The following is a 13,603-nucleotide window of genomic DNA, read 5'->3' as shown; positions in this document are numbered from 1 at the left end:
ACTGTATTCCAGCAAATTAGTCTCTACTAAGAGGAGACTAGAGCATGAAACTCAAACAAGAATGTTTAATGGAATACAAATATCTAATCTAGAAACTCTAATAAAAATCTCCTTTCATTGGATGAAGGCTCTTGGCTTTTATACAGAAAACCACCACACGTGGTTCCCTCAAAATGCATTATAGATCAGGCTCATAATCTTTCCTTCCACAAAAATGGCACAAGAATTGATTTCAATTATCATTTAACACTTATTTCCCTCTCCTGTCAAAAAATGTTCCATACACATGAAATTGGAGGTTGGCAGCCTGAACTCATTTATGGAAATTTTAAGGACTATTGATTTACCAGTGAATTTTCTAGTTCTCTCATTGTTCCTGGAAGGATGCCTCAGAGTTGTATCAGATGATAGGATGGGCTTTGCATGCTGATAGGCTTAGTTAAGACTGATGGAAAGAAAAGCTTTTCAAAAGTCTGTCAAAATGAATTTTATAAATTAGGTTAACATGATTGATTATACACAGCCAAATTTCTCATGTAGCACTGAACTGACATTTCTTCTTGCTTTGTTGTATCCCCATACACCATTTTGGTATCTGGGTATTAAATGTTGGAAAAAATTTAAGGTAATTTAAAAATTAACTGGACTTGCATCTTTGGAAACAGGGAACTATTTTGTGTACCTGAGGGTTTTGTTTTTGGTCTTTATGCTACACCAACACAGAGGCTACAAAAGAGTGTTTATTTAAGCAAATATTTGTGTTGTCAGTATATTTTTATAGGGAGTGATGGTCTGATGGACACTTCTGGAAATTGTGTGCATTTATCTGCACATTTAATTCTCCTATGAAATCTTTGTTAAAAGGAGAGCATCTCAGGGCACCTGGGTGGCTCAGTTGTTAAGCATCTGCCTTCGGCTCAGGTCATGATCCCGGGGTCCTGGGATTTAGTCCCACATCGGGCTCCCTGCTCAGAGGGAAGCCTGTTTATCCCTCTTCCACTCCGCCTGCTTGTGTTCCCCTCTCCTGCTGTCTCCCTCTCTGTCAAATAGATGAATAAAATCTTAAAAAAATAATAATAATAAAGGAGAGCATTTCCACAAGGAGAACATCCTTTTCAACACTACCAACACAGCCACAGCTAAGTGCAGCCGAAAAGACTTTCAATACTGGAAAGAAACTAAGGTTACACAGTCCCGTTTTTTTCTTTAAACAATACCCCACCCCACCCCTCCAGCCCTACATTTATCATCCACTTTCCTAATAAATGTTGCCATTATTTTCTTCTATGGGGACCAGACCAAGAGTTTGTGGGTCCTGAAGATATACAATGTTGCATTCTTTTAAAAAAGGTTACAAAATTATGAATATGTATTCGGCATAAAAGTGAATATTTATTTTGAATGACAAAAGCAATCACAACTAATTAGAAGATTTTAAAAACTGAAAATACAAACATCACAAAATCCAGAAAATGGTACAGTATTTTTATTAACTAGTTGCCTAATAATACCCCTAGATTATTTTTCCTATTTTTTGAAGGCATAATATTTGATCACCTTTACTACGACAATGACTTTATCATATTTTCTGTAGAGAGGAGAGGAAATTCCGTTTATTTCCTCTAGCATGGTTGACAAAACCTTTGTTATAGTCGATAGTTTTGAAAGTTTCTTTCAGTTTCACAACTCATTAGTGGTTACATTCTAGACTATGAGGATTACTGTCAAGTTAGGGGAAGCCTCTATCAAGTTTCCCTCAGATCTGTCATCATGATATGGAAGAGTTTTTGACAGAATATTTCTGGGCCCATACAATTCGATCCCTGTTTCTCCACCACTAACCACGTATTTTCAGTACCAGTGTCTGAGTCCCCAGTTTAAATAACAGTGAGAACTGTGTCCATGAAGACTTGTATCATGACACCAGGGGAGACGGGAAGAGTATTCCTGGAATCATTTCTGTAACCGAGCACTAGCCATACCTAATCACACAAATAAAATATCCGACTACACTGAAGGTAAAGGAACTCCACTTAGCATGATTTCACAAATGGCCTTATCTGCTAACATCACCTGAACCAAAGGCAAGTGTGACAGGTCAGGAAGTGATCTCAACTTACAGCAGGTGAAAGAATTTATTTCTGGAACTCAGAGACGTGACCCTGTGAGCACCTGGGTAAGCCTTGGAAAGGAGTTTCTTCAACTTCAAAGTCCATTCTTCACTGCCTGGCCCCTCCCCACTCCAGCCCTCCCTCCTGTCCCACTCTCATCCCTTCTACAGCAAACCTTGGTGTGAGCCTTGCCTGGTCCTTCCTATTCCTTTCATAACCTCTTGTCTTAAACCCTACTGTTTCCATTTTCAGTATCTGGCCTGGATGCTTTCAATCCCGTTCCTATGCTTACATAAGTCAAGGTCACATCTCATTAAGCTTCATTGCTGTTGATTGCCTAAATATCTCCTCTTTCTTAACTGTTCTCCAACCCACCATAATGATTGAGAATTAGAAAACTGAGAATTAGGAACAATTGAGAATTATAAAATTCCCCCAAATCTTTATCTTCTGCTCATAAATCTTTAGGTAGCCTTTAATTCCAGTGGGTAATGCTAGACCCTCAGCCTTTGAGGTCAGCCTATATTATGTCCATGGCTATCTTAAATGAATTCTATTTCCCCAAACCATTCTCTCGGATTCTTCAGTCTTCCTTTGAAAGGTCCCTCTTCTTGCCTTCCCCCTTATCATTCCTTTCTGCTGGGAGCTTCCTACCTCTTCTCTCTACTTGTCAAAGCTATACTTGCTCATCTCGGTCTGCTATTGCCATCTTCCTTGCTGTGTTAGAAGTTTTCTAAAACATCCAATGCCATGGTGATAACTCCCTTTACTGGAAGCAGGTGTGGTCTCTCTTTGACACTTAATATACGCTATTCATTTAATATTTATATAAAACATGTATATGTACATAAGTGTGCACAGCTATAACATCTTTCCAACAATATTATAACAAGGTTCAATTCAATTGCTATCACTAAACACTTTACTATTAGAACTGAAAACATAAAATAAATTTAAGAAATACTTTCTTCCTTTAGGATGTTTAATTAAATCTTGTAAAAGAGCAAAAATTACTTGCAGTACAAGCTAAAGTTAGAGTCCTATATAGCAATCACCTATGACATGTTAATAGTTAGACTAACTCTTTCTCTCCCACTAGATGGCATGCTTTTCAGAGCAGAGGTCTTTTTAACCACAGATTTTATATTTACAGCACCTAGTTTCTGAAGATACTGAGTTTTCCATAGTCAGAGATATTCCTGTAGGGATGGGAGATGTCCTAAATACGGCTGAGGGGATTCAAACACTGACTAGGGGTCTGGATGGGAGGTATGAAGCACAAATGGTTTGTATTCATGCATGTGAGTTCTCTGTGAGGCAAGCTTATGATGACAGAGATCCAGAGATCTGGAGACCGGAAATTGCATGCAAGTCTCAATTTCAAACTTTACTTTCCTCACCTACTAAAATAGCTCATGAACAACTGGTCATCATTTATTAAGAGATTAAGTGAACTAATATAGTGCCCGGGACCTGGTAGGTACTCAAAAATTCATGTTTCGGTTTACCCTTTCTTAACATATTATCCACTGACAGAGCTGATCAGCTTCATATTTTGTCAGGTAGGAGATTTTCTGAACTCTACTCTTCAATTCCCGAAATCTACTTTAATCACAATGATGGATCTGTAAAATTTAAATGTACCTCTTAGTAGGAAGTCAGTGAAAAGAAACTTTAAAATATTTAAAGTCTGGATTAGGATGTGTAACCATGAGACACAAATTCACATTTTTTAAGACTCCACTAACACTAATGGCGGCTTTAAACAGCAATCTCCTTTGCTGTGAGCTGTTGCTTGTCAGGCAAGCTGCAAGGAGTGGATTTGATTACATATATACATTCTGTGTGGTCAGAAATTTAATGCTGGGACCCAGCAGGGGAGAAAGAAAAGTCTGAAAAGTGAATTGGCTCCAGTGTTATTTATAATAAAGGGAACCTTTTCTAAGAAATTTTATCTGAAAGTTAAGAACTCCTTTGAGATTTTTACCATCAACTCAGCATGGTGCTATTATTTTGTTACTGAGACACTTAAACTTTTGTTTTTCTTACCCCTTACAGAGGAATCAATAGTTTAAAATTAGAGCAGAGAGGAGCAGCTCTTGAGTGTTAATCTGAGCTTGGCACTGAGACCTTAAAGATTGCTGTCAGCAGCTTATCAGCCATGCATTAAACTCTGTTCATACTCACTGTTTATAGGGGAAAAATTAAAATATGACATATGACAGTTTTTTTTTAAAGATTTTATTTATTTATTTGTCAGAGAGAGAGAGGGAGAGCACAAGCAGGCAGAGAGGCAGGCAGAGGCAGAGAGAGAAGCAGGCTCCCCACTGAGCAAGGAGCCCAATGCGGGACTCGATCCCAGGACCCTGGGATCATGACCTGAGCCGAAGGCAACGGCTTAACCAACCGAGCCACCCAGGCGCCCGACATATGACAGTTTTTAAGGAAACATGGCATAAAGGGGTTTTTGAAGAAAAGTTATCTACCTTCTCCTATTACCAAGACTAAGATATTAGAGATATATTTCAGGATATCTGACAAGTTCATAATATTTTCTCTTTCTCTGGAAACTAGAGAAGGAATCTCCTCATATTCTCCCTGGAGTTGGGCTCCCAGTAAGCATGCTTATATTGTGTGAACTTAACCTTTACCCTATTCTTGCCACTGGTGGCTGGGAAGTAGTAGATCCCAGACTTAATTTCCAGAAACTGTTCTCTAGTCAGAGCTGACTGACTAGTGTTGGACACTTGACAAGCCTGGGTGAACATGATTCCCTCGCTGGGGATCTAGACTAGGACTGAGAGACAGACAAACCAGTCAGTATCTGTAGGTGACAAGGACTGGTCATGAATATGGCAGCCCTAGGGTGGACAAACATTGATCAGAGATGGCAATAAAATCCAGTATGTAGATCAAGTGAATAAAAACATATGCACGTGATGTGACAAGCACTGGGTGTTACACACAACTGATCAATCATTGAACACTAATGATGTAGTATATGTTGGCTAATTGAATTTAAATTAAAAAAAGAAACATATGCAGAGAACAGACATGAGATATAAGGATTCTCGGCAATTTTCTGGTTCTTTGTTCTAGACCTTTCTTCAGGCCTGATGGCATTGCTATTACTGGATTTCATGACTCTCTATTCATATGATTCCCCCCCACACACACACACACCATCTCTGTTGTGGATTTTTAATTTATTCATTCAATAGGTACTTATGTCATACCTACTAGATTTCAGGAAAGAGTGGCAGAAGACTAGGCTCTGGGTTTCCTGACCTGAGGGTTGTTTATGGGGGAGAGTATATTTGTTTCTTGTTTCGCAATTTTAAGATTGTCTAAAGATTTTAAATACTGATACCTGATACTGTATAAAAGATACGTTAGATGAACACATTTCCCCTTTCCGGTAGAAAGGGAAATCCAAGCCTCCAAGTATTTACAAATGACAGAGCAAGTGACGTGGTGAGAATGCAAACCTCGGGATGCAGCTATGTGTTTCTCAAGTCAGGTTCCTTCCCTCCAGCAACGCAACTGACTTTCCCTCAGGCTAGATTTTCCCCTTCCCTCTCTGGCACTCCTCATTTCAATAAAGGACCCCTCGATTTAACCCACTTGTTCAGTTCAAGGTTCAGTGAAACCTGCACTTCATAGAAACTTCACAAAGATTTCATTTCGTTTCTTTTTTCGCAAGTTTTACATCTAACCCATCATCAAATCCTAACAGATCATTTTCCCAGTGCTCTCAGACTCTGATCTCTTCTCATCCCCTCCAAGCCATTATTCTGTCCGTGGGGAATGACTGCAAAAAGTCACTTGCCCGTCTCTGTTTCTACTCTGTGCCCACCCCATATTCTGTTCTCCAGATGTCAGCAGAATAAACCTCTTAAAACATAAATCTGATCATGTCACTCTCCTGCCCAAAAGTTCTGTCCATCCCCTGACCTTATCTCATCTACCACCTCTGCCTCACACATCCTGTTCCAGCTGTAATATCCTCCTTGCTGTTCCCCAAATATTCCAAGCAGGTTCCATTACAGGGTATCTGTACTCCTTGTTTCCTTTACCAGTGATGCCTTTTATGGAGGCAGCCCCTGAGCCTGGACCTTTGCTTCATGATGCATTTGTTCAAGTCTTGCCAGCACAGAGACCTTCCCCGACAGCCCATGGTACAGCAGCAGCCTCTCACTAACCCCAGAGCATTTATGTCTACCTTGCATTACTTGGTTCACTCAGTGATATGTGCTTGCTCTCCTCCCACTAAAATGTGAACTTTAAGGAAGCAGCTGTTTGGTCTGTTTTGTTCACAGCTACATCTCCAGGACTTTCAGAACAGTGCCTACAATAAGAGCGAGGCTCAGTAAATGATTGGGTGAATGAATAAAAGGGACTAGATACTTTTCAAATATCTAAGTAAAAAATTCAGATTATATGACTTTACATAGTTTCCTTTACTTACTCTAAGAACTACCCTCCTCCTAGATTTCCACTTCTCAACTTTCTCACTCATGTTGCTAGAGACTCTATGCTTTTGTAGCTTACTCTTACTGGGTCTGCATTCCAGTGATTTATCTGACTATAAATTGGAATGCACATGGAAGGCTACAGTGTTTTCTTAGCTATACCAAAGCTACAATGTTTTGCCAATCTTATTCTCTTTCACAGTGCTCTGTAAATTTCACATGCCATATACATTTTCTGGTTAATAACAGTGTTGACCACAATTAACTGAAAAAGTTTTCTCTCTTAGTTTTTGAAATAAGATCTGACTATTTAAACTTCTATTTGGAAGATACAAACACACCAGAGTAGCAATGTACATAAAGATGGCAGAGGTAGAAGGTTTCTTGGAGACTTAAAAAAAAAACAAACAAAAAAGAAACCCCAAAAACCTCATCATCCCTGTTGTGGATTTTTAACAAAAATTCATATTTCATACATTATATATCTCAGGAAAGAGATGGCAGAATCAAGACTAGGCTCTGTGCTTCCTGTCTTGTAGTCTTGTTCACAGGGTAGAATACATTTTGTTTCCAATTTTGCAACTTTAAGATTGTCGAAAGATTTTAAACATTGATACCTGATACCGTATAAAAGACTTTTTTTGGCATAAAACATACTTTAGATGAATGTATTTCTTCTTTTCCAGTAGAAATGGATTTCTAAACTTAATTTTTCTTCACTCTTGCAAATATAATCAATGTTCCATATTAAGCAGTAACGTTATTTTTTTTAAATTTTTAAAAAATTTTATTTTTTATAAACATATAATATATTGTTATCCCCAGGGGTACAGGTCTGTGAATCGCCAGGTTTACACACTTCACAGCACTCACCATAGCACATACCCTCCCCAATGTCCATAACCCCACCCCCCCCTCCCAACCCCCGTCCCCCCATCAACCCTCAGTTTGTTTTGTGAGATTAAGAGTCACTTATGGTTTGTCTCCCTCCCAATCCCATCTTGTTTCATTTACTCTGTAATGTTATTTCTAAATACTAACATACTCCAGGCACAAATACATTTTTTAGTGACACCTATCGATAATGTTCACTTTGTTTTAGAATATATTTTACTTTGTTATTAACCGGTTCATTAAACATTTATATGTTTTGAGTGTCTAGCATGTGATGGTAACGATCCTTGAAGAGTTTATGTTGTTGTTTTTTTATTATTTTTTAAGAGTTTATGTTTAATAAGTAACCACTCACAGAGGACATTTAAGAAGACAGTGTGTCTGTGCTTGGTTCAATGAAATAAACACCCAGACCAGGGATGAGCTTGCTCAAAAGTTTAAAGGTAAAATGTATCTATTTCATAAGATGACGACTGGCTTGCATCAATTAACTTTAACATTTACAGTAGATTTACTATGGTTACACAAATGATTAAGAACCTGTCCCTTTTTATAATTTTCACAATATTCTAGTCACCCGGACTAGAATACATGTGATTAGTGGAATATTAACAACCTGGATGAAAGGTCAAAGGGTGTATATCGTGACCCAGTGGTTGGGAAGGGAGGACAATGCTTCTAGACACATCATTGCTTCTGCTCATTCTATATTTTTTGAATTCTTCACATCTGCCAATCCCGTATATTTCATATGGTGAAAGAGAGAGCAAGGATATTTAAATGAAAGACGAGTCACGTGATCTTACATTCTTACCAAAGTTTATAATGCAATTTTATTATATCTGTCAAATGCTTCTGAGTGATTTTTATGCTCATCTTTAACATGTCCTAGAAGAAACTTCTGAGTATATGACAATTTACATTATATTCATAATTATATCCATTTTGAAATTGATCTTCTAAAGAATAAGAAAACCTCAGGATAGTTTGACTCTTAAAACGCAAACTGTTTAACTGGCACCAACAATCATGGCACCTGGAAAATAAAAGTTTTCTCAAAATGCTCTCCTTTAAATGTGCTGCTTAAATTTTGTTGCAAATGACCTTTGTTTCCTGTGACAAACGTCATCTGCTACATTCATGGTATTGAGTGTCTCTGAGGGTTAACCTATTACCCAACCAGCTGAACTCTTCCCAACCACTCATTTCTCAAGGGTACTTACATATTCTTCATAAGCTTCATGGGCTAGAGGAGGGGGTGCCCTATATCCTGGCACTGTTGGTGCCCCCCGGGCTCGTGGGGTTGGGACACCTCTTGCTACAGGGGGCACTGGAAGAGCTCCACGAGTCACAGTAGTCCCTCGAGGGGTGAGTACACCTCGTCCAGGTGGTGGTGGGGGAGGAATGGCACCCCCACGGCCCCTAGGAGAAACAGGTCATGTACAGATGAGAAATCAGGGATGAGAGAAAGAGACTAAAACATAGCATTCCCATCTTATCGCCATATGAGAGGAAGAAAACCAAACTTATCTGTATGCATGAGTGCTCCCGGGTGTGTGTGCGTGTGTGTGTGTGTGTGTGTGTGTGTGTGTGTAATTGAGTTTCTTTAGGGTATAAAGTATTTTGACCTCTATGGTAGAATACATTTTGTAAATGTTGGCTATAACTTCTCATAATGAAACTCATGCAAAATGCTTTAATATAAAATGGAAAAAAAATGAACACAAACCAACCCACTCTCATTTTATTCCAGTTTTTCCAAGCAGACCCAAATCAGAGCTTCAGCTAAGACACAAAGTATTTCCTGCTTTTTAAAAGTTCACCTTATGCCAACTTTGCTTTTACAAAAGACGTACATGGGCACCTGTTTTCGCTAACTGAAAGAAATCAGAAGACGATTTCCACTTTTATGAAAAAAGGTGAAAAGCAAAAATAGTGTTGAGCATTTTTTTTTGTAGCAAGTCAGTATAGGGGTAGCATGTACCTTGAGCAGCCAGAGTGTCCCCACCAAGCTCCTTCCCCAAGAACTACACTTAGCACCTCCATACCAAGCCCTCAGAGCTTTGAACTGTGTGAACATCTGTGCTTTATCTTCATTTATTTTGTGCATCCATTACCAGGATGTGTCCTAAGGTACCAGAAAAGCCTGAGAGGTTATTTTTCAGGGGTCTGGGAACACTCAAAAAAATTTCCATATAAATTAATGGTAATTGCTTCTTTGCTTTATGCCATTTCAGCTTATGAAAGGTCTCACAGGCATGCTGGATAGCAGGGGAAACCTGGATGACCCGCCGGACCACCCATGAAACTGAACTGCTGAATGTCAATGTCTCCTCTGCGCTGGAGGTAACTGACAGTGAGGTGCAATGTTGTATTTACAAAGGAAAAAAAAAAATCTGTCTGCACTTTCACACTTTAATAAAATGTGGAACTTGAAGCATGGTGATATCATTCTGCTTATTCTAGTAGCTGAAGCTTGAGGTCATTGAAATCACAACTCACTGTCACTGATTTGTCATCAGGCATACGACCCCCTGAACTGGTACAGTCACTAATATAATTTGTTTGCCTATGGTAACTACGGTGTTAGTGAAATACATCAGGTTTCTGCGATAAAAGAGTAGACTGAATGCTCTGTACTACGGTGCTTGACACAAAAGTAACTTGTATTAAAAGCCTAAGATCAAATGGTTGCAGCCAACTTTTATGGTTTTCCAAGGCCTTTGGAAAGGTTGAGTGTTTGAAGTCTTTGGGCAAAAGCGTGGTTATTTCACTTTTTATTATGTCTGAAAAGCTGGCCTCCAGAAAGCACTGCTTTCAGCAGGAACACTAAAGCTTTGGGGAAAATGATGATCGTGGGGATGTCAACAATCACACTGTTTGGCCGTGCCCACGGATGGGGGATGGAGGTTATGCATTCAGCTATGAATAGCAGTCAGCTGGCTCTTTCTTGCTTGTGGAAAATGAGCTTTTGTGAGCGGACGGTAAGAATGCTGGTAGAGTTCTTAAAAGTTTTAAATAGATTATAGAGCTGATGAATAGAGAAATTATCAGATAATTTATTGTAAGTCTAATGTACAGAGAATGTTCTCCTGGATTGGGGAAGGTGAACTACAAAAGACCCAGAAGGCCCAGTGCCCATTTCAAATACAATAATAGCTGAGAATACACTATACTATATTACCATAATAATATAAAACACATCTATGAAAAAGGATGTAAAGATCAATTTTACCTTCACTGGGCCTCCAAGCTTCTCTCTGTTTCCTCCTAAGTAGGGTGAGCATATGTCTGGGTTTGCCTAGAACAGTTCTGATTTACAACTGTTGTCCTAGCTTCCTGTTTAGTTCAGCATTTTAACACTCTCAGAAGTGCCCAGGTGTGGGTAGTAAATTATATCTACACTACATTCACAAGTGCTGTCTATCCCACTGAATAATCAGAGGTAAGTAAGTAGTATAACTAACTCCCTAGGCTTAAGGTGGATTTTTTTTTTTCCTAATGGGTAAAATCGAATCTCTGAATCTGTAACAATTCTTCCTGCTTCAAAATTATATGATGCTCAGGGCCCCTGGGTGGCTCAGTCAGTTGAGCGTAGACTCATAATTTTGGCTCAGATCATGATCTCAGGGTCATAAGATTGAGTCCCACGTGGGGCTTTGTGCTCAGCAGGGGGTGTTCTTGAGATTCTCTCTCTCTCCCTCTCCTTCTGCCCCTCTCCCCACTCAAACTCTCGTTCTAAAAAAATAAATAAATAAAAATAAAAGTAAAATTTAAAAAATGATGTTCACATCAAACGTAATTTCTCACCCTATTCCTCCCTCAGTTATGTCCCAGACACAGCCCTAGAAACCTGTCTCCTGAATCTGACTCAACACCTCTTATAGGCTGTGTCCTTTCCTTGGAATTTTAATCTCATATCTCTCTTCTCCGATTCAGCTGAAGTCTCACATCACCTATTTTAGGATACCATTACTAGATGAATCTACACTACAGTATCCTTCATTTTTCTGATTTCTTGAAAGTCTTTGAATACAATCTAGTTATTGCCTACCCACTTTGTTGAAAATTATCTTGACTGAGATTACCAGTAACCTACCAGTTTCCAAACCCAAACAGTCCCCATTCCACTGCACTTATTACATGTGTAACTGTGGATTGATAACTAGCTGGAAAACACCTTCTTTGGACTCTTGCATTCTCTAACACTAATGATGACTATTACCTGTTTGCTTCCTAACATGTGCCATATCCTGGATTATATGCCTCATATCGGAGGTTCCTTCACCTGTCTGTCTATTAGAATCTCCTGAAGACTTTGAAAAACTCTAAATTCCAGACCACACCCCAGGCCAATTAAATCATAATCTCAAATGGCAGGAATCTCTCAGGGATTTGTGTGAAGATCAATTTGGGAACCACTGCCTTATATGTATTATCTAATTTAAAAACCTTGATGATGTTGTTATGTAGCTACTCCTGAGATACTTTAAAGGTTGAGTACCAAGTTACACAGAAGGTACAAGTCACCTGCTAAGGTCACATGAGCAATCCACAGACCTTGAATTAATTATAGGAATAATTTTATTCTTTGTTTAACTTGGTTCTCCACCTAATCTTAGTGGATGATGTCATTCATCCCTAACTAGGTTAGACATCAGAGAGTTATCCTTGTCGTGGGCCAAATATTTTTTCTTCTCCGACATCTAATTGGGCACTGATTCCTATAAATTCTAATCTCTAACCTAGTCCTATATCTCCACGGTCCAGGGAGTGTTCATTTCTGTCTTGATAATGGACGCGTCTTCTTACTGGCTTCCCTGCCATAAGTCAGTGTCTCTCTGTTTGTCCCTCTTTGAGTGCTTTAATTCTTCTCTCTCACTTACAGTGAAGACTGAATAGTCTTCCTTAGAAACAAGTATGACTACTCCCTTCTTTCACAAACTCCATTAGTGCTATGTATTAATTCTCATCATAGTAAACAAAGCCTCCAAAATCTGCTTCTAATGTTTCATTTTCCTCAGTTTGCTCTCAATCAATATATAGTGATGATGTGTGTCAGAGATGTCAAATATCTTAATTCTTCAATTATGTACTATAAATTATTATAATATATAGACATAATGCTTTGTTCTGTGGTATGCACAATTACTGGAAAATTAGTTTTTATACCTATATTTATTGAAATGAAAATTGCTTTAATTAAATACATTTCCAATAAATTATTATAGAAGTTTTCAAATATCCCAGACACCATTCTTTTTTAATATAAGTGTAATTGAATGACTTAATAAAGTCATAATTTCCTAAGTATATACAAATTAGCTTCCATTAACTCATGTTTTCAAGAGCTTCCTAATCAATATGATCTTCTGTTTTGTAAAGCTGTTTCCTTATTCTTTTTTAATTGTAGATACTTTCCATCATGTGGTTTGAAATAGAAGACAGCAGAATTCTGGTCCATTTACTTTCATTAACATTAATACATTGATGATATCAATATAGCATTGAAGTGAGGTTTAAATTTCAACATTAGGTAGCATCAGATTTGTATGATATATGTGTTCTTAAAAAGCAAAACTTTCAAACAATTTTTTTCTAGCACACTTAAAAAACTAGATCACAATGGACTATTTTTTATTAAACCATAAATATTAATATTTTAGAATGAAACTGTACTGAAGTTGAATCTTATATGGTATGCTGAAATTCTGAAATATAATGATACATTAAGGAGCATCAATAACAAAATAAAATATATTAATACAAATTTATAATCTCAAAAGTAAGTTAATGCATTTTATTTAAATGGTCCTAATTTCAAGGAATATAGAATAGAAAAAACTTGTTCCACCTCTGTAGACTTTCTAAATATATATTAGGTTACACTATATAAAACTCAATATATACTAGGTTACACCATATAAAATTTGGCATTTGGGGAATTACAAAAGTGACAGTTTCATTATTTAAGGCACGTGATTTAATCAATTTAAGATTACCTGTAATGATATCATTTCACAACCCATCATGATGAGCTTAGAAATGTATAAGACTTTATAAAAGACTGATTCCATAAAAGTATGTCCATAAAAAAAGTTATGTCACATTAATTTTTAGCAATAA

The 13,603-nt window shown here is 37.8% G+C and overlaps 1 protein-coding gene across 5 annotated transcripts in view; it reads right to left on the bottom strand.

Moving 5' to 3' along the window:
- The window catches only part of KHDRBS2 (KH RNA binding domain containing, signal transduction associated 2), a 618,929-nt gene that overhangs the window by 205,541 nt on the left and 399,785 nt on the right, over positions 1-13,603 (bottom strand). For all 5 annotated transcript variants that reach the window (XR_007128209.1, XR_007128210.1, XR_007128211.1 and 2 more), the window contains exon 6: positions 8,701-8,899. Coding sequence is in view for 2 of the 5 variants with exons in the window: in XM_047734409.1 (XP_047590365.1) it covers positions 8,701-8,899 (199 nt within the window). In the remaining 3 variants the exon portion in view is untranslated. The remainder of the gene's footprint in view (positions 1-8,700; positions 8,900-13,603) is intronic.

Source organism: Lutra lutra, chromosome 6 (assembly GCF_902655055.1).
Source record: "Lutra lutra chromosome 6, mLutLut1.2, whole genome shotgun sequence".
Taxonomy (NCBI): Eukaryota; Metazoa; Chordata; class Mammalia; order Carnivora; family Mustelidae; genus Lutra; species Lutra lutra.
The sequence above is the reverse complement of the archived record's forward strand: the minus strand, read 5'-3'. Positions and strand labels throughout refer to the sequence as shown.